Source organism: Sturnus vulgaris, chromosome 2 (genome assembly GCF_052056855.1).
Source record: "Sturnus vulgaris isolate bStuVul1 chromosome 2, bStuVul1.hap1, whole genome shotgun sequence".
In the NCBI taxonomy this organism is placed as follows: Eukaryota; Metazoa; Chordata; class Aves; order Passeriformes; family Sturnidae; genus Sturnus; species Sturnus vulgaris.
In genome coordinates, this window is record NC_142244.1 from 2,755,903 (window position 1) to 2,781,760 (window position 25,858).

Genomic DNA, 25,858 nt, shown 5'->3' on the forward strand with positions numbered 1-25,858 from the left:
AGTTGCTTATGCACGTTTCTGGTGCTAACAAGGGCACATTGCCAAAATGCCAGGGAATTAACCAACAAGAAACACCTGGAAGAGATCATCCAAAACCAGAAATAGTGCTCACTCAACGTAGGAGCCTGGCTGGAGCTGTGCTAGATGGTTCTTGCGGCGCATTTGCCCCAGAGGTGGCACAATGGCTCGGGCAGCTGGTCTAAGCACACCACACTCAAGTACGAGTGTGGCAGCTTTCTCTTGTGCCACTGTAGGCTGAAACAGTGCTGCACTGGACATCTTCCAGAAAGCAGCATCCTAAAATGCACTGTGGCCTTGCAGTTACAAGGTTTGACTCTTTCTGTGCCCCTTTCCTGTGTTGCTGAGTCAGCAACACAGCTTCTTCTGGCTTTGCCTGTGGGACCAGGGCTTAGTGCAACTGCTTTATCCTGCTGGTGAGAAACTCCTGTGAGACTTCATCACATTTATTGGATTTATAAATGTAGCTGGCTAACCACCCTTAAGTTCAGTTTGTTTTGATGTTTATGTTGTTTTCTTGGAAAGCTAACCATGCTCCTGTCAGGATTGCCACTGATACTATACTATGCTAACAGAAGGCTACAAAGGAGCAGACGGTGTGCCAGCAGCACTTGCTTGCTGTGTGCTTCAGTACTTGGATATGATGTGCTGGCTTTATTTGTTTATGTATATATTCATTTGTCCCTTAGTTGGGTAGCACATCTTAAGTCAACCTTTAAACTGATACCTTGGATGTCTTAAGCATGTATTTTTACTAAGAGGTAGTTCTGAGGTATTTTTTAGATAAGAACACACACACAACTAAATATGATATGTCTTCTGCATGCATTTGGCTCAGCACATGGATTTTGTTTCATGTGCAGTATTTTGGAAATGCCAGCATAACTATCTCTGTTTGCTTCAAATTTGCGTGTATTAAAATTCACATCTCTTAGGGACTCAAATTTGCGTACTGCACCTTCTAAGGGCACTGAATGAATCCTCATAGTATCATGGGGCTCTCGTGTATTCACATTGGTATATATATGTATATAAGTGCATTATTAACACATCAATGGCTGGTGATCTGTTCCACTGCACGAAAGAGGGATATCCTTACATTAACATTTACATTGGCAAAATATGAAAAGCTACAGTGGATATAGGTGTGAGAGAGCTGTGGAGTCTCTCTCTCACTTGGCTAGTGGAGGACTTCTCTGCAATCCTTCAGACAGGGGCACATTTGAGAGCTGAACTAGCCAGCATCCTTACTTCATGCTCTTAAATTGTGTATTGGTAGTTGTTCTAGGCATTGCATGGAAGTGTGAAGATTGCATAAAGTACATCCATGCTTATGTTGATAATTGAAATAAACCTCTATATAATATCTTGCCAGAAATTTCTGAGAATCTTGCATTGGTGCCTCATATATTTGTCACTGGTTTGATGGTCGTTTATGCCTAAGGGTTTGTTGTGAATTTATCAATATTTTTGCATGACAGGTCACAGTAATGAAAGGCAGTAGTAGGAATAAGGATCACTCAACAGAAGGTGAAGGAACTGGGAAGCGACCAAAAAGGAAGTGTCTTCAGTGGCATCCCCTTCTTGCCAAGAAACTCCTTGACTTCTCTGAAGAGGAAGAAGAGGAAGAAGAAGAGGAGGATATTGATAAGGTAGATTTAATTGGATGCTTTGACCATAGATAGCTAATGGTGGATCAGATTCTCCCTAGGTGTGAGTTTTATTTTGTGTCATCTTGTTCTCTTTTGTGAAGAAACACAGCCAGTAAAAAGCGATGCAATGCAGTGCCCGTAAGGCTGTAAAGGCAGGTAGTGACACAAGAAAGTGAATTGTCAATAATGTGTTTAAAATAGTGGGCAATTTTTTTTAGATTGCCATAGTTTTATCTGCTTTGTTTTAATAATGTGTAGCACATGCTAATTTTGATTGCTCAAAGTGGGTTTTTGATGTGCTTTTTTTTTTTTAATTGCTTATTTTAGACATGAGGTTGGCTTGTTTGGTATCTGCTTCTAGGGGCTCTGAAGGACATACCAAACTAAACTTTTCATTCTTCTTTTTTAAAGATTAAAAGGGAAAAAACTGTCTACAGTTTTTACTATCTTTGCATGTGAAATTCAACTTCTCCAGAGTACTGAGTGCACAGCTAAAGCAATCCATCTCTGGTTTGACACTTGGTATTTTAGTATTGTTCGGTGATGCTGACCTTACCCTTTTTTCATGCCATGTGGCACCTCACACTTTTACAATTGGACTCATTCTCTGTAACAAGAAGCAGGAATTGTTTATGCAGATGTGATGATGATTCCATCATGTGGATGGCATTCATATCTGTATCTCCTTGTTGCCTTGCTAAGGCAGGAATGGAAAGGTCAGTGCTGAGGAGACTGCCTTGAGCCATATACTGATAAGAGGGTGACCTTGACAAGGGTACACAGGAGCCTGATTCTCTGATGGTGGTTTCTGTTGACCTTACAGGTCTTTTCACAACATGGTATAAAATATCAGCGTTGCAGTCAGGTAGGAGGTGATTTTCTGTCTCATGCAGTAAGTTCTGTGATTTGTCCTTTGTAGGAATGATATGCTGGCCTGTAAGCGGAGAAAGCACATTTTGGCGGTGTATTGTATTGAGATCTGCCCTCTGCCTCTGCTGGGCAACTTTGTGGTGGTTGCACTGCTGTGCTGAGCAGTGACCAGCAGAAGATGGGTAAACAGCTGTCAAATTAAGAAACTGTTACCTGTTCCTCCATGCGTACTCTGTAGTTGCAAACACAAATAATCAAGGTCTAAGGTAGTTCTGTTTGCCTTATCCCACTAAGATGATTTCTGCAGAAGCAGGATGGATCTCCTCCCTCCAACCCCTTTAGGACTGTTACTAGAGAATGGTCCTCAGCTTAGCAATTATTCCACTTGGAAGTCAGTGTTAAATCTTGCAGAGAGCATCGAATGAACCTTGGACCATCAGATGAGGAGGTTTGATGTAGAACTCTGCACTGTCTGGATGGAATGGATGGCCTTTGGAGACAGCTGTGTGCATCCCTGTGCCTCTCCCTCCCTCCCACGCAGCGCATGCGGTCTCAGTGTTTGCACGAAACGCGGATAACTGAGCTTACAGCCCTTCCCTTTTGGTTCTGCCAGGTGCCGCTCCTTGGCCCTGATGGTTTAGAGCAGGATGCTGATGAGACTGAAGATGACGAGTCGTCAGAGCAGCGAGCTCGCCGACCAATGAATGCCTTTCTCTTGTTCTGCAAACGCCATCGCTCTCTTGTGCGGAAAGAACACCCTCGCCTCGATAATCGTGGCGCAACCAAGATCTTGGCAGATTGGTGGTCTGTTCTAGATCCAAAAGAAAAACAGAAATACACTGACATGGCCAAGGAGGTATGTTCTGTCTGAATGGGGGATGTAAAAGGAGTTCATTATGTATTTGTCATCTTTTCCTCTGTGTACTAAATGTTTTCTGTGGGATCTTTCTCTTCCCTCTGTTCCTCAGCTTCACCATGGGATTATGATGCCCAGAGCAGCTGCTGTTCTTGGTTTAATTCACTTGATCATTTGGACCAGAATGGAAAGCAATTGGTCTGTGTACACAAACTCAACTCATTCTGGTTGTCATTGGTATAAATATATGCACTTTGTAATTGTATGGCCTGATATTTTCTGCAGTACAAGCATTAACACAAGGATAGTGGCCATTGTAAACAATAACATAAAGTTCCATGTCAGCTGACTGGTGATACTTAGCTGTGCATTTGATATCACTGATGCCAGCTACTGTAATATAGGTGGACCAAACCAAAGGCACAGTCAAGAAATGTAGTCCATTTTTACCTGTGGTGCTAATGAATTAAAAAATTACTAGTGTTTCTTGAAGTACATTCCCCATTAACCACTTTCTGATACAGTAAGATTTGGTGAGCCCAATAGCAAATCAGAGAGCAGTGTGTAATCAGAGTCCATTAACGAGGAGCAAGGAAAGGAGATTTATCCCCCTATTATGTCAACTTAAAATTTAAATGAGCCTTTTTAAGAAATAGCTTTCTTGATAAGCTGTTGCCAAGAAGGCTGTGGTTATTGATAGCAGAGTGAGAAAGACACAGCCAATTACCTAGGCTGATAAACTGCCCCCAAAACTGATCCCTGTGATTACCTGTATGATACAGATTGTGGATAACCTTTGAATTCAATCTTAATAAAAATAAAGGAATACACCAGTGAGAAGGAAAAACATACCTCTATTTTACTGAGTATGTTAGCACACTGTGGGAAGTGCAGATAGCTGTGAAATGATTGGGAAAACTATTACCCATGCCCCCCCCGGGATCTGGAGGTGTCTGCTACTGCTACAGGATATAAGGTCTGTCTGTTCAGTAGCTCATGTGAGCATGGAAAGGTCCACAGGAAAATCCAAATGTTTAGCATCAGGTCCTTTTTTAAGCAGGGTCTGTAGGACCTCTGTAGTTCCTCATCTGTGGCACTATATTGAAACATTTGAGTCTCAGCTTTGTTCAGCCATTCCAGTTTCATTCTGCGTTCCTGCTTATGAATTAGCAATATTTCTCTAAACGTCTGGAGAAAGGGCAATTAAAAGATTCAGTACAGATGCAGAGAAAGGAAAGATGAGAATAAAGAAATAATTTTTGGAAGCAACAGACCCAATGTGACTATTTTTCTTAGCCTTTTGTCTTGCTGAAGGAAACTTGTTCATTAAGAAGGAAAATAATTGCAGAACTTCTGTATGAAGTGACAGATCTGAAACTATTAATCATATTGTTATAGAAATCATTGTTCTTGTAGTGATTTTTTTTTGGCATGAAGAAGAAATTGAATATTCAATGTCAAAGCAGAACAATAAATCTAAGTAGTTTACATCATTATAAGTAGCTCTAAGAATGTGTAGAAGAGAGATAGCCTATAATTTTTATTCTTTAAACAGTGTATGTTACAGCAATAATTAGCAGCTATAATGTGCTGTTGAATACATTTGGACCTTCCTCACCAACAAGCCTATTCTGTATGCCTGGATCAGTCATTTTATTGTAACACTTGCTTTTCACAGAACCACAGAATGGTTAGGGTTGGAAGGGGCCTCTGGAGATCGTCTTGTCCAACCCACTGCTCTAGCAGGTTCACATAGAGCAGGTTGCACAGGTTCACCTGTAGGTAGGCTTACTGCTGAGACTGTCAAAAGGAGGTTAATGTCAACTTCAGTGAGAACCACCTGTAGGTACTTTCCTTTTTCCTAAAGAGAATTTATTAAAAAATCAAGAAGGTGAGTGTCTTTGGAAGAAGATAAAAATATCATTGTACCAGTGGTCTTCTGTTTAAATACCTATATAAGCTCACTGAGATTTAAGATACAGTGAGTAATCTTTGTTGCTTAAATATGGTTTTCAGTGTCCTTTGACTCCCATATTTCACTGTACAGCCTTTAGTCACTGTCCTGGCAGGACACACAATGTGTCTTGTATACCTTGAGCATCTGAACCACTCTTTCAGAGATACAGATAGGCCTTACAGAAGTGGTCGCTGCTGCAGTGGCTAAAGTCCCCGCTCTTCTATGGTCTCTAGAATGTTTTTTTACTACTTTTTGCTGTAGCTTCCAAAATCATTCAGGTTAGATCATGTGCCATGTAAGAAGCTTTCAGTTTCTTACCTGCTTACTGCTAGCAGTGATATTACCTCAGCAGTATGCAAGTCGAGGGACTTGTATATTTATTTACATATGTCTAGCTGTATGTAAGATATAGCATTTTGGAAGATAGTGAGGTACCCAAACTTTTTGCCAACTGGAAGTATGAGAAGTTTCCTAGTTGACTGGACATCTGTTCCTGACTCACGCTGAGAAGCTCATCAGGTCTCCAGTTCATTCAGGCACTGCAGAAAATCCCATTATGTACCTGTCTGCACCTTGGGGTACCTTAATTATCTGGAAAAACTGGCCCCACACTCCCTCTGTTTTCCATCTTGTGGGTCTCTTGTAGCAACAGCTGCCCTGGAGACCTGGTGCTGCACCTGCAGAGCTTGATGTCTGCTTTTGCTGGTGTTACCTTTGTAAGTAGGCTTTCTATTTCTATCCTACAGACTTCCTAGATCAGCTTAAATTTGAAAGTTTCACTGTCTAGGATATAAGCCCAGTAGTTGATACATACTCAAAAAGGAACCAGAAGTGTTGCTATATGTCTTAGCATTTTCATTCACTGAGGGAAATTAATCTGGCCACTCATAAATATGCACCAGCATTTTTATTCACTTCAGGAATAAGGGTAATGTTCTTCTGTTAACTCTTAAAGGACTTCCTGGAAGTGTTCAGCTGCCTTAGAAGCTATCTGGCGAGATTTTTCGAGCCCTATTCCCTTGCTAGAAGACACTTCATTTTTAAATATGTCTTTGCATCAGCAAGATCCAGGCAGTCAGGATTTTTTCCTGTAGGGAGCAGCCTGGTAAATGTGATTTGACATTGGACTGGACTGTCCCAGAAGGTGGCGGGGGAGTCACCTTCCCTGAAAATGTTTAAGGACATGGCTCTGAGTGCCATGGTGTAGGTGGCAAGGTGTGTTGGTCTGTGTGCTGAACTCAAAGATCTCAGAGGTCTTTTCCAGCCTCACTGATTGTGTGATTCTGCTGCCATTCAGTGGCTGAGCTGAACTCTTCTCCCCATTTGTCCTCGGCCAGTGGTGTCTCAGGTCCAGTCAGCCAGACTGGGAGCTTGCTGGCCTTATGGTGCCACTGCTTTGGCAGCTGCCTCAGGGTAGAAGGGGAGAAATGTCCTGGCTTGCTGGCTGTAGTGTGGCAAATCCACTGGCTGACTGTATGGACTGTAACGTGTGTAATGCGAGCCTTGCATCCTTCAGAAGTGAAAAATGGAGTGCTGTATTTTCTGGGGAATATTTTTAATGTTAGGTCTCTGGGATTCGTGTGACATTTAATAGCATACATTTAAAATTAAGCATGTGCTAACAGCTAGCCTGAGGTGTAGCTGGAATCCACTTGTGAGCTCCTATTCCTACCACAACTAGAGGAAGCAAATCTTTTTTTATTTGGTGATGAAAGCAACTTGGAGAGTTTTAACCTCACTTCTGAAGTGGCGCTGGTCCTGCTGCATAACACAACATTCTCCAGGCTTTCACAAAACAGAAATAAGGCATCAGACCAATCCCACAAACACATCTTGTTCTATTTCTTACCTGAAACTTAAGAACATGACCCTGCTGGGCGGTCCCTGCCATTTGTTGTGGAAAGCAAGGTGGTGCCTTTGCATTCCAGGTTAGGGACTTCTGTTTGGGTTGGGTTTTTGTGGTTTTCTTTGGTTAGTTTGGTTTGCTTGTGTTTTGGTGTTTTTTTAATCAGTTTTAGACATCTGCTTAGACTGGGCTGTGTTAAATTGCTTTACTGCGCAGTTGGTTAAGGGGAGGAAAGCAGTAGACTCCACTGTTGACCTTTTCTTGTTATTGTGTAGCTCATTTAAGTTATCTTCTCATGACCCGGTAAGTAAAATCTGTTTGGTTTAGACCTTGGTCTAGTCGTCACAAAAGTCAATACCGAAAAGGTTTTTAAGATTTGGATCAGGCCCCTGTATACATTTATAAAAAGTATTTCTTGGCCATTGTTTTACTTTCTAAATTTTCTTGGTTTTTATCTTATATGTTGAAACAGTTCTACTATTCCTTAGTTTGCTCCCTTCCCTTCAGAAACTGCAGTTCATGTTCACTTCTTTGCTTTGCAGAAGAAAAAAAAGACATTAATAGACCAGCTCACTTGAATTGCTCTTGTTGAAAACTGATTAAAAGCTTATTGCAGCCTTGTCTCACAAATGACATGCGTTCTAGTTCTCATTTGATGGGCAGCCTGTCGGCTTGTCAAATTACTCAATAGACTAATTCAATTACTCAAAGCAGCATTGCTGATATGAAGAGCTTATGTAGCTCATTGCTAGCGACTGTGCTTTTCACTCTGCGGGCTGGAAACATGATTTGTGAGTGGGCTGTGGCTTTAACAATGGAAGGCAAAGCTGCTTCGTCGTGTATTTCCTTTCCTCCTCTTCCCTTACCCTCCCCTTCCTATATCCCTTCCCTCCACCAGGCTATTTTTGTGGTGGACTGAGCTCCCAAAGCAAACTGAGAGAAAGGGAAAAGGAGTGAGGTGAGCAGTGTTGCAGTCCTTACTTTGCAGATTTAATACATACACCCTATTCAGAAAATACAGCGTGTATGTGGGTCAGTGATCCCTGCAGATTTTTATTATTTATAGCTATTTCTATAAATACAGGACTTCACACAGCAGGGTTCACGCAGTGCTGTGTTTCTTGTAAACCGAAACGTTTTTATCTGTGCTACGGTCTGGAGGTAGCAAGTGCCAGCTCAGAGGTGAAGAGAGAAATGAAAGAAAGCAGTGCACGTGCAATGGTGACCCTGCCATAGAGCAGACTTGAGCTGGGAAAACACTGTAGCAGCTCTAACAGAGGACAAGGCTTTCAGTGCTATTTCTGTATTTGATGCCCAAGGGATTTTTTTTTTTCTTCTCTATGTTTCAGTGCATGCATGTGCATGAAACATAGGTGCTTCTCTGTGCCATGACTGGGACTGGTGACAGCCGTGTGGGTGGGAATGTGTAATCACAGAACAAACTTCCTGCATCTGCCCTGCCATGTACTTCCAAGCACAAAGCCGCTCTTTTGGTCGATTGCCGCCAGTGAGAGCTACCCAGTCATGAAGGGGTGTTGGGTTCCTTCTGCCTGCGGTGAGCACTGGTACTTGCTGGGTAGGCTCCCACAGCAGCAAGTGCTGTACACCCCTATCAGTTGTTAGGCAAACATCTGCAGCTGGAATGTGTGGCATGCTCCTCTGATTTGCCAGTTCTCAACCTTGCATAGCAGCACATGTAAAATACTGAAATGCAGTCTTTCTTTTGCTGTTGACATTCAAAAATCTTGGTTTAATGTGGGCAGTAAAATTCTTGGAAAACTCTGGTGTTTTGTTTTGTGAATAAAATAGATCCTGGTCCTTTTCTCTCACACCCCGAACTGTGGCAATCCAGAACCTTTCCCCCACCCCCACGTGTAATTTGGCTTCCTTTGGTTTTGCTGCCTCATACCAAAAACACGGCAAACAACTGAGATGTGTGCTGCGCACTCAAGGCCAAAGAATGTTTTAAATGGTCACAGTTTGTTTTATGCAGCCATACAGCATGCTGCATTTTGGAAGGAGCACTGGGATGGTGTATCACAAGATACTGAATATGATGTTACACTGGTTGCAATTTGTTTTCAGTGCCTGGTTTGGGAAGGCATATATTTAAATATTCTAAAATCCAGAACTATTGGAGAAGACTGAGTGCGAGGCATCATGCTGCATTTATTGCTAAATTCAAACTAGAAAGTAAACCTGCAGAGAATTCAAGTATCTGTTTTTCAGAGCATACAAGCACTGGGGAGCAGTTTCCAGGATCAGAACTTCAGCTTGCTCTGAGTAATAGACCTTCAGGAGAGGAAAGAGAAAACTTACCTTTTTTACATACAACTCTCCATATCTTCTTAGCAACTTGTGTTGGTGGTTGGACTCTAAGCATGTGATTAAACTGTTAAAAAATCAAGATATTTAAGAATTAGTTACTGTATTAAATCCTCTTACATGCACTGTGCTCTGTTGCCCTGTGTAGAGTATAATGTCATGACTGATAATTTCTGTTTTCTTTTCTAGTACAAGGATGCATTCATGAAAGCAAATCCAGGGTACAAGTGGTGCCCCACAACCAACAAACCTGTGAAAACCCAGGCATCCAGTGTTACGAACAGGAAAAAGCTATGGGCCATTGCATCAGACTCTGCAAAAGACTTACCGAGCCCAAGGAAAGTAACCAAAAGTGAAGAAATGCCACAGCTTAACTTTGGGATGGCAGGTGAGATTTCCATCCATGGTATTCAGCTGTATCATCCTCATTTTTTCTGGGGATGTGGTATTGAAACTGAATTGGGATACCTGTTTGCTTTACTACACATGGTACTGTAGTTGCTAAAATTATTAAGTTTTGTTAAGGTACAGATTAAGTTGCCAAAATTGTAGTTGAACCTCTGTGTAACAGTTTTCTAAAATTTTTTGTAGTGCATAATTTATTTTCAAGAGTCATATCCAGATATGAGGCATCCTAAGTCATATCCCCTGTAGGGCCCAGATTTGATTGATTTCCGATTCCAGCTGATCTGCTGTTAGAGACTTCCATTCTGTGGTCAAAAAGGAGAATGCTGATTTGTGTGTATTCTGTTTCTCTGTCGTAGAATACTCTTTTTGGTAATTTACTATTTGCAAAAATAATTTATGAACACTTTCGTATTTAAATCAAGAGAAGCATAATTTAATTTCACTTAAATGTGCTCTTTTGCCCATAATACCTTGGAGGAGCAAATTCTAAACTTCGAAACATTTGGGGGAAAAAAAAAAGTGAAGAAGTGTAGGTGGAGTGCCTGAACTGGTGAAAAGCAGATAATCTCTCCCTGATATCCATAAATAGCAGAACTGTTGTAATCGTGACCTTGAAATACAGGGACATTAATGTTAAATACTGGCAGCTTAAGAACCTAGCAGTAAAGGTTAAAAAAATCCCTGCCATTCTTTTTTCCCTTTTTTTTTTCTTGTTTAAAGTTTTATATGCATGATTATTTATAAAATTAGAAACTTTTTATGTCCTACCTGGTTTATGACAGGTGTGTAGCAGATAGGACTTTCCTGCTTAGAGAGATTGTGAGCTGGAGAGTAGAAAATGGTTTTATGAGACAAGTGTAAAAGAATGAAAAGGGATAAAGAGGCATGTATACCTTAGTATACTGGTATGAAAATTCCTGTAATGAAATTTCTTCTGGTTCTTAAGGAACTGTGAAATGTGATCAAAATAAGTGTTTCATGCTACATCACTCTGGTATATGGGAGAGCAGTTCCAAAAATCACAAGCCCCTGCAGACCATTCTGATTTTGCTTTTAGAGGAGTCATTTATATGCTCCTTAAATATTTATTGACTTAACACAAAAAACAAGTAACAAGCCTTAATCAACCTCTCATCCATCCCCCAGTGCTCCTGTTGGGCTACCCTAATGTTGAGTTTTTGAGTACAGAGGTCTTGAGTCAACACCCATCAGTATAGGGGACAGAGAAATTAATTAATTAGAAACTAATCCATTGTTTTATCTATAGAGCCATTAATTTCTGAAGAAAGTTCTTTAGTGCTACCTGTGATAGTTTGTTAGGTTTTTTTTTTTTTTCTGCAGGCTGAGTCAATGAGCATAGTAATTCATAAGGACCTTGCTCCAGTCCTCATGCCAGTGAAGGCTGGCAATATCTTGGGTATAAGAATAGCTCATAAAACAAAGACAGTTTCTGACAGAGATGTTAGCTGCATCCACATCATGACAAGTGTGCCATGCCAAATGAATTACTGCTTTGTCAGCTACCTACCAGTTCATGTTAAATATGTTTATTGTGCTCCTTTCTGCTTGACTTCACGTGATAGTTCAATTCAACACTCTTCTACCCAGTACAATCTCTTTAAAATCCAGGCTGTATACTAGCTGATGAACTGAAACGTAGCTGAACCACCTCAAAAACACGTTTACCTTTGAAATGCCACTGATCTACTTGTATCTTCAAGGCAGGTAACTTCCTCAGGACAGGGTTTATACAAGTATAGAATCATGCCAGGGAATCTGTTTCATTTGTTGGTCATTTGTTGCTAATCATGTCTTAATTTCTTTTTGTGTATTACATTTTATTTTGGAAAATCTAATATGTAGAGAGTAAGATCTTACTGTGTTTGTCTAAGTCCCAGACAGGCTGTTTGTGTCCTTTTTTGGCTTTACAAGAATCACCATGCCACATTTAAGTCTGTCATGCTGACCTAACATTATGTCAAGAAGCTGAGGTGTGGCACCAGCATTGAGGTTCTGCAGATGCACTGGTGGTGTCCTTGATCATCCAGCCTGGAAGCTCTAATTGACCATGTTTTACTCATAATATGGCTCACCTGTTTAGGGTGTAGGGCAAAGAACACCACTGTTTGCAAAAGCTTTGCCATACAAATGTGTCAGATTCCCAGTACTTGCATATTTTTCTCCAGAAGAGAACCATCCGTGCCAAAATGCTTTTTAGTGAGGCAAAAGCTGGAAGAAAACCACTTCTAGAGTAGGCTATATCCCTATAAAAACACAGTTTCTGTTTTTTAGAAAGAAGCTTAATTATGCACCCAGGTAAAAGTTGGTTCAAGGTGGTTCCTGCTGGCCTTCCTCCTGCATAGTACTTCCTCAGTTTGTTGTTTCCTCTGACTGAGAAAAGGCTATGATGAACAGGCCAGCCTGCTGAGTCTGTAACCATCCCAGTACTAACAAAGTATGTCATTCCCAAACAGAGAGATGGTTTTAAGTTTCATCAGTATTAGAAGCTGTTGAGAAAGTCATGAATTGCTGCTATTCTGCAAGTCAAATGTGTGTGCTTTTTTCCCAGTACTGTTGATTTAAGAATAAATTCTGTAAAATATCCCTTAAAATTCTTCTTCATACCAGTAAGCTCCTAGTGCCTGAAGAGAAACATAATTGTGCTGAGAAGGTGCTATAAGCATATGGCAGTGTTTGAATATGTACATTTTGTCTTCCCTTAGGTGAAGTTATTTTGTAATTGGAAACCTTAGTGGAAGGATTTTTCTTTTTATTGTGAGCAGATACCTAAGCACCAACTCTCTTACAGCTGCAGCATAAGTGTTCAAGTTGTTTAGGCATCACATTGAACTTCTATTTCCAATTCATCTGTCATTTTTTCCTTTCTCTTAATTTTTATATTTAAGTAAACACTTTAAGTAATTGCTTACCTGGGGGAGAAAAACGCTAAACCACACTTCCATCTTTCTTCTGTTATGATAAGCTACTTAATTGAAAGGCAGAAAGCTAAAACTACCGAATGGATATTTAGAAGAGGGGCAAGAATTTTACAGTCATAAACTGGGTGTTCTTGAGATGGCCAAAACTGGGGAGAGGGAAAAGGACCAACAGGTAACAAAAATAAAGCACAAAAGAGCAGCTGGGAGTCATCAGGGTGATGCAAGTGTAAGAAAGTGCTGTACTGCAGTTCATAAGGCAAAGTGTTTTCAGGAGCCCCCTCATCTGATGTGGTTGCATGCTGGTCATTCATATACAAGAAAGATGAACACCTGGGATAACCGCAGAGGAGAGCTACAGGAATTGCTCAAATGACAGGAGATGGATGTGCTTGATGACATTGGGAGATCTTGAATTGTTTAGACCAGGAAAACAAGTGGAAGAGGAGTAGGACAAGTCTTCTAAATGCAGAAAAGGGAGATACCATTTAGGGAAACAGTTACTAATATTAAAGATGAGAGTACCAGGAAAAAACATGTGCTACCTAGCCCTGATAATATTTAAGCTAAAACCTGGAAGAAAGCCCTTAATGCTTAGAAGATTTGAATCCTGCAAATGCCTTCCAAAAGGAGTAAAGAAAGTAGAAAGCAAACAGCCAAGGCCTTACTGTTTATTATGGGGCTCAGTAAGTTTATGGTGGGCCTGGAGATCTCTTCCAGTCTCTGCTTCCTCCAAATTAACTGCCTGCTCAAGCATTATCTTTCAAGATATCCTAATTGCTCTGATGTCCTCTAGTTTGAAGAACTGACTGGTTTCTGATCAACTGCTGGGTGGCAAAGCGTGCTGTTGCTAACAGGATCACTTCACTTTTGAATTGTGCTTAAATACTTACCAGCCCTTCATATTTTCTGTGTCTTTTCTTATTACTAGATCCTACACTTCTGTTTGTGCCTTGTCTCTTCATAGAAGTGTGATTTTAAAATTTTTTTTATTTTTTATTTTTTGTTTTAAAAGGCAAACTTAAAAACCACGAAACCCCTCACGTGCGTTCTGTTTGTTTAGTATGGTGAAGGAAAAAGTTAATTCCAGTTGAATATTGGAGATGCTAGATGCTCTTTAGGATGCCCGTTTAATGCTATTTAATAATAAGCCACTCTTCTCTCCATGAGGTAGTGTAGGTTGGTAGTGTAGTTGGTTTATTTTTACATTGTTTTCCTCTGTTTCTATTTAATGCCTTTCTAAAAGACTTGAAAAAACTTACCTTGAGAATGTCAGTGAGAGATGCTGTGTGCAGGAAAAGTTTGGGCAGCATCTGTGGTATTGAATTAAACAACATCGATGAGTATTCTCATGAATTGGACCATGATCATCTGTAGCACTAAACTGTTTGGAGGTTTACAGGTACAGATTTGGCTCATGTTAGCCGAAAAGATCAAAAAATTCCATTCACATTGTGGCTGTTGTATGAGACATTTGGCCACTGTCTGTCTCCCTGTCTCTACATGACACTGTTAAATTAGGCGCCTGCATTGCTCCCAAGGCATTCTCCCAAAATCAGACAATTAGTCTTCATAGTGATGAAGAGCAACCACTGTTCTGAGTGGAAAAACTACTCCATGAGTAATGCAGTGTCAGAGTTTATTGCTTTCACTTCTTGTCATTTTCTGAGCTCCTGAGGTGCAGGAAGGCTGGAGGGGAAAAGCTGTCAGTATCAAATACTTGGAGAAAGAACATTTCTATCTCCATTTTACATTTCTCAATTATATATTGTATTGGCAGGGCAACAAGTAGGCAGGCAACTTGCCTGGCCAGTGCTTGTGCTGTTCTGGCTTCGTGCTTCAGAGCTGTCAGGCTGGCATTTTTCACCACTAAATAAAGCTTTAAATTAAAGACAAATGAAAATAGAAATTTTGCTTCAGAGCTTGATCATGTTGTTTTATTCCATCCTTTTATTTGTTCAGTCGCCAAGGAAGGAACCACTCCCTTGGTAGGAGCATCCACTGACTTATAAACCTGTGCATTATTAGAGCATCTTTGTGTATATTTATGTCTGAGATCATTACAGTTACTGTTTTAAAGATATTCATCTCTGTAGTACATAAAACCTTTGGCAGTAGAATTGTAAATCCATGCAATGGGGTGTTAAGCACACAAATCCAATTAAATCCTTCAAACAGCTTTGAAAGCCTTCCCAGAGGGTACAGAAATGGTTATTTGTGATTCTCTTGAACTGCCTTTTATGGCAGCTTGCTGAGAGTGTCTGTGACAAGTAGTCTTCTGGGGCTTTAGTGGTGCAAGTGGTAGGTTTTTTAAATAAGCAAATGAATCAACTTAAGACTTTGTTTTACTCTTCTAACAGATCCTACACAAATGGGAGGCCTGAGTATGCTGCTTCTAGCAGGGGAACATGCCCTTACTGCACAAGAGGTAAGGAACTCTCTTTACTCACAAACTCTCAGTTTAAAGAATTTGTAAGGGGAATATTTGACCAGTGGGGAATGAAAAGTAGGACACATCTCAGGTAACCTCAGCTGGGAGTGAAGTGCGAGTCTTGTATCCCAGCTGTGAATGCAGAGGTTGAGCATAGTTCAGTATTAACTCTGCTGATACTTGAGCACACCAGTCAAGCCTGTCCCATGAAGAACATTGTTGGAGGTAAAAGGGTTGAAATACAGTGACTGTGTTAACAAGCAGGTGGTTTGCAAGCTTTCCTGGGCAAGGATTTTATATGCTTGTGCAGTGTCACACAGCTGTGGCCTTGGCACTAACAGATAAATAAATAAATAATTTCCTACAAAGTCAGCATCATTGTATATGCATTCTGAAACCATGCAAGTGCTAACAGGTAATTGAAGGGTTACAGTCTGCTCCTATTCACTAAATCCTTATGTCTAAAAAGAAGTTCATAAAGTTTGTAGTTCAGTTGCCATCACAAACGTGTTTTAGGTTTTTACAAAAGAGTATAGTAATTGTTTGTGATCTCTCCAGTAGTGCAGAGATCTCTGGTCTTTAGACTGATTATTAAGCTGACTTTGAAAATTGTTCAAAAGGTGGCTTCTTTGTTGGGCGTAATAAGTAGTCACTGTCATAGATCTCTAGCTCTAGGAAAGAGCTCTCTTGTTCTTGTTTTTATTGGGAGGAAAAGTAATAATTAACTTAATCTATATGTGTAGTGCATTTGAGATGTATTGCTCCTGTAGTGCCAGAACTCCTCAATGCCCTTTGCACACCAGTTTTGTGTGCAAATGGAAGTTTTCTGCTGTGTGGGTACTGGCCTTCTGTGCTGCAGCATGAGAAATAATAAACTTTCAAGCCAAGTTGACAGAGAAGTGAAAAGAAACACATTATTTTGTGCTAAAATTATACTGTCTTGTACTTCTCAAACTTGTAATCTCTCAGTTTGGAGCATAGAAGCTGCTTTTACTGTGCTGTTACATTTAAGTGTGAGGGAGTCACAGATACTGCTTTCCTTTAAAAAAGGTCTTAGCTATGACCTTGGGAGCTGAGGTGTCTTAATTTTACAAGAGTCTCAGTAGTATGATTTCAGATGGCAATGTAAGAATAAAATCTACATGTAGATTTAGAGTCAAATCAAAAAGCACATTGTGTGATTGTTTTAGTGCATGAAAGTTCGTTCAATCAGAACTTCCTTATTTTGAGCAAAAGACACACTTCCCGTGTGCCTCAGTAAATCCCGTTTTTCCTCATAGAAGCGTGCAGTACAACTTGTGATGAATTACTCACTTTATGTATAAACTAGACTCTACTCCTCTGTAGTATTTTGAAATCTGGCCCTCCACATCAAAGAAGCAAGCTGTGTAATCTGCTTTCCCAAGAATTGTAGAGGAAAATAATTGTCATAAATACAGCCCAGACAAACTAGTTGGGGGGATTGTTAGAATTGTGATGGGCTATAATTTAGCCCATACTTACTAGTCAGTTACTGTATTTTAATTGTCCTACCCTATCTGACAAGTGGTTAAGGGACAGAGCACTTTCCCAGGAAATTACACATCTCTGATACTTTTTGAGAGTTCCCTTTATAAAATACATCCTCCAGATCAATTGGGGTAATTGTAATTCTTAAAGGGACCCAAATGAACAAAGTTCAATCTTCCTCATTGCTTGTTAGCAGGAGTTAAGTCTCTAGCTGTGTGTCCAGGTGCTGAGAGACTTTCTCAGTTTCTTTTGTGTGGCAGCCCTGGTGTGTCTTCCATTTTTCCTTGTATTTCCTTTTGTTTCAGTGATGAATAGATACAGAGCAAATACTTCTTAGGCATGTGTTCCTCAAATGCAGTGATGATCCTAGATCTATTTAGACTTGAATAACTGACCAGCTCTTCTGTCGTCCCATTCTCAGGTGTGTGAACTGAGGAGATACAAGATGGTCATTTTGGCATGCCTCTAGGATAATCTATGGTTGGATTTCCATGCTTATGGTCTCACACTTAAACCAGCATCTGGGAGGTTAGCAGAATATGCTAGGAGCTAGTATGACAGACTCAGAAAGCAGCTCAAGAATTCGTTGTAGAGTTGGGAAGCTGCTTTGCTCTTCATTAGAGAGGAGTCATTTGTGTTGTATTAGAGTTGGTATGCACACACTGGGAGAGAATATGGTGTACTAAGGTGACTACAGAGGTATGGTTAGTGAAAGAGGTTCAGAAGTTGATTTATTATGAATATGTGTATTGCTTTTATATGCACCTGGGTATATAAATACACATTATACATCTAAATCCTTGGCATTTTTATTTTTCAAAAAAGAAGTGTCATATTTAAAAAACTGTAATATTTTAAAGAATGCTCTAAATTACAGCACGTAGTCTAAATTATAATTAAAATGTGTATATACACTTAAGATACATGTACACATATATGGTGCTTAAACTAGGGATCTGCCAGACACAGGATTACCTGTCAACGTGCATATTGACTGCTGTGCCTATGTACGGTTATGCAGCCTTGAGTGGCCTTGTAAGCATAGGTCTCTATGCTCTTACAATCTTACAGTTGTTAATGGAGGGGAGGGCAACACTGGCACAGTTTTGCTCAGCACTTGAGAGAGGATGAAGGACATTGTACTTAGAGGTCTGTTAATCCAATGAAAAGTATTCAACACCTGCTGATGTTCTGTTTCACGTGTATGTTAAATGAATGGGTAGGGGATTTTCAAGTGAATTGTTTAATCTTCAAGTTGTCAGAACCCAGATGTCAAGTAACCAAGTGACCTATCAGCAGGAGGATGGAGAGAAGCACAAATGATATTTACAAAATGGTTTTGAGGACTCAGTTCTCTGTACGTTGCCAGTATGTTCCCAATATTTTTGCAAAGCTTCTTAATAGACCAGAGAGTTTCTCTTCTGATAACAGAATTCAGTGTTGGTAGCTGGAATTACTAAGTCACTAAGCAGATAGGCAAGAGAAGCTACAGACCTTACAGGTAGTCGGCAAAGGACGTGGATATGCACTGATTTTCCCCCTGCATTTTGGATCAGTTTTTTCAATTGCATTTTTCATCAGTTACACAAGACAGCGGTGTATGGGCATATTTTATTGAACACCCGAGCAGAGATGCTGGACGGGTGTGCTCCAGCTGCTGTGGTTGTGCCAGGCAAAGCCTGGTCCTCTCTGCAGGTAATTGGCAGCAAGGTTGAAGCCGGGTGAGCAGCGCTCCTCGATCGCCCGTCCTCTACTCTGCTCATCTCCCTTACTCGTCCGTCAGGCCCTTTCCTTGCCTTACAGCAGCACCTAGTGGACTCTCTCTGTAGGTTACTGCCCACAAATCCCGAAATCCGGAGCGTCCTCCAGAGCCTGCCTGTCTGCCAGCGCTAGCGCCTCGCCGCGGTCAGAGCGCGGCTGTCCCAGGGCTTTTCCTCCACCCGTGTTCGGTGAGATCGTTTTAGAGCACGTTATGGAAACCTGCGGGGAAAGGAAGGCCTGTGCTTTCCTTCTTTGTGAGAGCAAAAGGCTATCTTGCATGTGGTGCCAGGGTCTGTGCAGTGTGAATCAGAAGTGGAAAGTCTCTCTGCAGCATGAGGGAAGGCTGGGAGGAAGAAACAGGAGAAGAAATGGAGCGTTGAGGACATTTTATTAGAGCAGGAAATGAGATGTACAAAATGGCACTATCTGTGCATCTGTTCCCTCTGGTAATTATTTTAATGCTTTGGTCAGGTTCAGCCTGGCAAAGGTTAGAAGTCCTGGAGATAGCAAGTCTCCCACAGGTCAAGAATGTTTGGGGAGCAGCAGAGTAGAAGAAACAAGCTCAAACTAGAGCTCTGCCAAGTAAAGGCAACGGCATTAAATTTTTAAAGAGCAGCAGGAATTGATGGGAAAAGCACAGTGATTCCAACCACAAAATCTCCACTGAATTACTGAGCACCAGCAGTCTGTCCTGTACACACAAAACTAGAAAACTGGGCTTCACACCTCCCACAGCAGTTCCTGTACCAGCAGGTGTATAAACTGTGCCCAGCGCCAGCACCTGTGTTGTGGGGGCTGAGCCAGGATAGCCCCTCTTGGAAGAGCACTGCCACTCCAGCACAGTGCTCCTGGGGTCCATGGCTCGATGGCTCCAATCTCAGAGCTAAGCAGTGTAAGGCAGCTGGTTGAACTGCAGAAAATACGGGAAACAAGTCCAAAATTTGGTTATTCCTTTAAGAATCCCACCAGTGCTGTGGCCTGAAATAACCAAATGAGTGCTCAGACGTGCAAGCAGCAACCTTACGTATTTACACTTCTGCAGAGTCTCAGACCTTCAGAGATGGGTCACTCAAAAAGCAGCAAGGTGCTTTCCTGGTAGTAGTCCAGACTACTGTTAGGCACAGACATCTTAAACAGACTGTACAGAAACATGATAAAAGTCAGTAATAAACATTACATCAGTGAAAACAGTAGCATAAACTACTAAAAAGGTAGAAGATAGACATTAAAAATACATTTTTTGTGGCCCTTTGGGTTGCTCTACTCCTGTAGTACACTGATAAAACATCTTGCTGTGTTTAATAAATACAGTGGAAATAGAGATCACAGGAGTCACTGTTGCTGCTGGGTTTTATGGCAGGGAAGAAAGAAGTTTGTTGGTATATGTAAGCAAATTGTCACATGGGTATATTTCCTCTTGGCCTGTGGGTTGCTACACTTGGATTTAGTGTTTCCAGGGGAGGTGGGTAGCAGATTCCTGAAAGTGAATGCTGCTGTTGCTATTGCTGTGCTTCAGGATGTCAGACAAACAGCAGCAGGGCAAGCTGCATGTCAGTAGGCCTACTTGTGCTGTGGGGCTTTGTGCTAACTAACAACAGTTGCAGTCAGTAGCTAAATCTCATGTGCTTTCACCAATAAACGCTGTTGATTTACTTGTTTAGAAAAAGCCCCACATTTATTTTTTAATCTTTTAAATAAACTGAAATTTTGCGAGGAAGAAAGTTGTTAGGGAAAAAAATTTCCATCCTGTGACATTTTCTAAAATCTTACAAAGCCTTCTTCCTTTTTTTCTGTTTCTTACAAGCCATGTTACATACCTTATTTTATACTAACAGTACCTCATTCTCCTAGGAGTTACACATGTAAATCTTTTACACTCAAACATGACACTTAATGAGTATATCACATTTTATAGAATTCCTTTACAGAATAATGCTTGGTTAACACATTTCTAGCTAATAAGAATACTATGGCTAAGATCTGTATTAATTCAGGTAAGGCTTTTGGTTTTGAACAGTCGTTTCTTTGTATTTCGTATTCATATATAATGACTTTCTTGCCCTGCTTCTCAAAAGCACCCCTAAAATGTGTGTTTAGGTACATGATTTGAGAAATTTTAGGTTTGTGCTACCTTTATCTACTTATTTTCATGCTGTTATGATTGGAGATTATTTTTCTAATTAGTATTCCTGTCATCAGCTGTGTCTTCAAAATATTTTTTACCTTCTCTGTAATCTTACTCAGAATTACAGCGCAAATTACAGATATAGCAGTGTTAGTATCACCAGCAATACAAGATAGTTGTGTGTAGCCCAGTATAATCCATTGAGTATTGCATAAAACTATTCTGACAAGTTCAGAATCATAAATGGAGAAGAAAACCCTAGCATTTTTGTGGTCTTTCTTCTAAGACAGTTTTCAAATGCATGAAAATGGATGCTAAACTATGGTTTCGTCTATAAATATGATTTAATCTTTCCAGGACTGTGAAACATTAGCTTGTCCTTCTTCTCTTAAATGCTTTGTTTTGCTCACTGTTGTTTTTAGCTTGAGAGAAACACCTTTGAGGTCTTACTCTGCACTCTCCTTGTTTCAGGTTTCCTCTAGTACTTGCCAGTCTGATGCATCTAATTCTACAGAAGCCTGTCAAAAATCATCATTGTTTCAGTTTGCAGAGGTGAGTTTCTTTAAAAAAGGGTTGTTTTCTAAGTGCTTCCTTTTAAGAAGCAGCTGATGTTCAGCTGAAAGAAAAATCCAATGTTTTTAAATAAAATTGATGCTTTTATTTGTTCCCTCATTCTTGGGTTTAGGCTGTTAAATCATTTATCAGATTGGTCGGACTCGAAATGCAAGACAATATGTTTAGGACCATGGTGGAAACCCAAGTGCAATAATGGAACTGTGGTTTAAGCTGTAATTTGGAGATTTGTAATTCCTGCACTTACGTTTATACTAGAGCCTTATTAACTAAGGTTTTAATGTGTATTTGGATGTTATATTATGTTTCCAATCTAGTGTGGCTGCTTTAGTCATCGGCTCCTTCAAAAATAATTGTAGTTCTTAAATTTCCAAAATTTTCTTCTAGAACCGCCAAACAGCTCTATGCAAGTGTGCTTTAACTTTGCAACGTATAATATTTTTGTCAACATACTCCAGTTGTTGCTACAAGTGCAACTGTGGTGTGTTGTCGTTCTTTTTCTTTGAAGAAAGAAAACCATTTCATCCAAGTCTTAATGGATTTCATTGATAGAAAGATCTTGACAAAAATGAGATTGCAAGGAACTCTAGCCCTCTGCAAGCATCATTTGTTTCTTGGTATTGTTCCAACTTTTGAAATCATCATAATACATGACACAGAAATATTTAGTTGTATGGGTACTGATTTTACAGGGCACTGGGTAGTTTTTAAGTAAGCATATATGGAAAGAAATTCTGTCTAGTAGGGACTTTTTATTACCTGTATTCACACCAGCTGTGAATCTGACTTGTTTGTCTTTATTATCCATTGCCTTTGCACCTTCTTACTCCTCCCTAAAACATCATCACTTCTGAAGCAGATACATTGCAATAGCACACAGGAAACAGGACTTTTTTTTTCAGTTGGATATTTTAACATCAGCGCACAAGCCCTTGAGTTCCAACTTAAGATCCAAGTCTTTCAAATGTATTAGAAATAAATTGGAGCACTGATCCTTTATTTCTGATTAAAGGTGATGGCCAGAGTGAAGTAGGTAACCTGTAATTAGGCTCTCAAACAGCCTGCTGGCTTTTCTTGTTAGGAAGAGGAAATGCCTGGTGTGCCAGCAATGAAAAGCAATACTTACAGGCTTCTTAGAATTGGTTAATTCCAGTATCACTTATGACACTTCTGTGGTAATGATTCAACATCCATCTTCCTGTATTTCTGAGATGCTTCTGTGTGCTTATACTGTCAGTAGAGCAATGTCTTATATTGAATTTCACTGCTGAATCTTTAAAAGAGTAAGACAAATACTAGCTCATCTAATTGTTTCAGTTCATTTTACAGTACTGAAGGAGGGAAATGCCAGGCCCGTGTGGTAGTAGGCAGGAATTGTGTGCCACCAGATACTCCTTTTCTTCTGACCTCTGGCTCTTCCTCACCTGCTGAAGAAAAATTTCAGTGGGTGCCAGGAAACAAGTTCACGTGTGGTTTAGAAGTAGCTTACTGACGATCAGTAATTAGAAATGCAAATTAGCTAGTCTTATTTTTCCAGGGTGTTAAACAGCCTGTCTAGAGGGTGCACCTAACCAGTGCATGCTAGGTATGTGTGTCAGTGGCAAAAAAATTGATACTTGTAGTGAAATCTAACATTAACCAGAGGGTGTCATTTGCAACAAAATGGATTGACACAAGTTAAACAGTATGAAATGCAGTTACCTTAGTGTGTGGGATAGATCTGGTATCTCAAAATACCTGCACATATTGTGTTCCTGTCCACACTTATCGTCTTTGCTTAGTAGCAATTTGTGCTCTGTCATCACCACCATTCTGCAGTGTCAGGTCCTCCACTGAACTGTGTAATACAATACAGTGTTAAGTATTTGTTGCTAACCCTTCTTTGACATATCAGCAGGCAAATAAAAGCCCTTCAAAAAAAGACTGTTTTGTTGATCCTAGGAGATTTTCCTTCTGAAAAATAATTCAGGATTACCATTTCACAGATCACCTGTTTGTGCTTCCTGGAAAGCAGATAATATTTGTTCTAAGGGTGTGCTGGGATGTGTTTGCATACTCTGGAGTACCAGGAGTCTGTTTATGACAGATTATAAATATAGCATGTTGAAGTGTGATACTGAAACTGAAGAGTTAGGTAATACAAGCATAATTGTTTTTCTGACAGATCTCTTCCAGCACATCACAGCCTGGAGTCTTGGGGGCAGTAAAACAAACGGAGGAGTCTGCATTGTTCCAGTTTGCTGAGGTATAATGGCTGAATGTGGTGGGGAAGGATGGGAGGAGGCAAGGAACCGTAAGAGTTGGCACTGAATGGCTAAGCACCCAGTCTTATCAGGGATTCCCATCAGGAGATGTGTATCTTCCTGACAGCATTGTGTTAAGAAAACCATGGGATGAATAGCCAGTGATTGAATGAGATGTTGGCCACTTCTGCCAGCTGAGATATACTGGGCTTGTGAACAGTACCTAGCCTTCCGTACCCAAAGGATCACTGCGCACTTACTATCCAAGTAACCTTTTAATTTACATCTAGGACAACAGCAATTAAAGGACACTCTGAAATGACACTATGCACTGCCTGTGGGAAGAGGCTGCAGCAGGGCAGAATGGTGACTGCCTTAGAGGCAGGAACCATTTGAAGAATCCTTGCAGGTCAAGGGAAGCTTATCACAGCAGCCACAAGGATATTTAACAGCATCGTTAGGTGGTGACTTATCAAACCTATCAGTTTCCCTGCCTTCCTCCACATATTGAAGATTTGGAGTTCGTGGAATTCTGCTTTTAGGAATTTCTTTTCCTATGTGTTGAATGTGCTTCTCTGAGTTGACTTTCCACACATATACTGTTATTGCCCATTTGGGGGAGTCTGATACTGCTTGCAGAATCAGTTAAGCTACTGGTTCATTTTGTGTGTGTCTGAAAAGGCTGGGATTGGGTCTGGTGCTATTGCAGAGGAGCATAAATGGATTACATGATACCCTCTTTGCTGTTCTTTGTATTTACAGAGGTTTGGCTACATACCACACACTTCCTTCTGTGAAATGTTGAGCTAAATGTCTACTATGTGTTTTTAGCTTGGCTAGAATGGACTTTGGTGTTTTTCTTAGGAGGACCCAGGAAGACAAATCAATTTACTGATTTAGGTGCCAGAAAATACCTGGCTACAAACACCCCTGTAAAAGATACAACAGAGTTAATATCTCTAATCATGAAGGTGTTTCTATATGTACCACATTTTTGAAAATTAGAAATCAATTTGCAAAGCTCTTTTGAGAAAATTAGTATAATTGAGCAGGATGAAACTATGTGCTGAAGCCAGGCTTTAAAACAAGTTAAAAGCCACAAACTGGAGAACGTTTCTTGTTAATTTTAGTGCCAAATACTGGAATAATACTGCAAGTGAGTCTGCTAACTTAATTGCAAAAATCTCAGTCATTCTGGATATCTGCAGAGTTGAACAGTTGAACATGTATTGCATTTAGTACAATATTCTTAAATTATCACATAAAACCTGGTTTATCCGTACTCTCAGAATTTTACAGAACCTAAAGTCATTTACTTTCCTAATTGAACAAACAAAATGACAAACCTGAAAATTGTCGTGGTGGTGTGACAGTGCCTTGATTTGCATTCCCCTATGCTGAGTGAGCTCCTTTGACACATTGGAGTGCACATATGAATCATCAAACGTTAGGTAGAAGAGGTGCTTAGAAAGTTAATTAGGATTTACTGAGGACAGTTTCAGAGTCAGGGTTAATCCCTTTTTCTTGTAAAAATATTTAAATGTGTGTAGAGTCTGGAGGGGTTGGTTTTGTCCTGTAGCTGGAAATAGGAGACAGAAGTCTGGAAAAGAGAAAAAAAAAGAAAAACAAAATTTTAAACACCCCCCCCCCCTTGTTAGCCATGGTTATTCTTCCTGTAAAACCTTAATGACAGCAATGAACATCATTTTTTATCTATAGCAGTAGAGAAATGGCATTTTTCTAAGCTTGTAGCCTGATGATTTAATTTAGGGTGCTCCTGGGGAAAGTATTGAGTATATTACAGAACCTCTTTAAGCTTTCTCCCCTGCTACTAAAGCTGCTTGTGCTCTTTCAACTATAAGGGCTTTCATTTGCACAGGCTGTCTTTGTCAAATTTGGCAAAAGTCCTATTCCTTACTGTGCCACTTCTTACTGCATCTTGTCTATATGAACGCATTACTGCATTTAGTGAGCTAAATTATGGCAAGCAATTTGCAGTGGGCTGCTGTCAGGAATGTACTGTGCTAAAAAAGAGAGGGAGAGAAAGTGGTTATTTAACCAGTAGCCAAGTAGACCTGTGAAGAAATGTGAAGTGTGCTTTGGTCTGATGTGCCTGGAGACTTCTGGCAGCCATCCCAGCTCAGTTTTGGTTCTGGCTGGGTGTTCCTCATATGTTGCCTTTCTCTTCACCGCCTTTGCAGCAGGGTGAGTAAGAGTGCCTCTTTGTGAAGACAGCGATCCCATTGAGTAGGGTTGTCATTTAAAACAGACACCTTTACCCCAGAAGTACAAGTGCCCTGTCACTCAGAAACAGCTCATTATGTGTAGAGTAGCATGGGATTCTTTTT

General features: G+C 40.4%; 1 protein-coding gene across 20 annotated transcripts in view; it reads left to right on the forward strand.

The window, feature by feature from the left end:
* The window catches only part of BBX (BBX high mobility group box domain containing), a 132,291-nt gene that overhangs the window by 74,123 nt on the left and 32,310 nt on the right, over positions 1-25,858 (forward strand). For all 20 annotated transcript variants that reach the window (XM_088156545.1, XM_088156513.1, XM_088156573.1 and 17 more), the window contains 6 exons: positions 1,500-1,670; positions 3,154-3,396; positions 9,714-9,912; positions 15,229-15,296; positions 21,166-21,246; positions 23,432-23,512. In XM_088156545.1, the coding sequence (XP_088012671.1) occupies positions 1,509-1,670; positions 3,154-3,396; positions 9,714-9,912; positions 15,229-15,296; positions 21,166-21,246; positions 23,432-23,512 (834 nt within the window). In that variant the 5' untranslated portion in view covers positions 1,500-1,508. The remainder of the gene's footprint in view (positions 1-1,499; positions 1,671-3,153; positions 3,397-9,713; positions 9,913-15,228; positions 15,297-21,165; positions 21,247-23,431; positions 23,513-25,858) is intronic.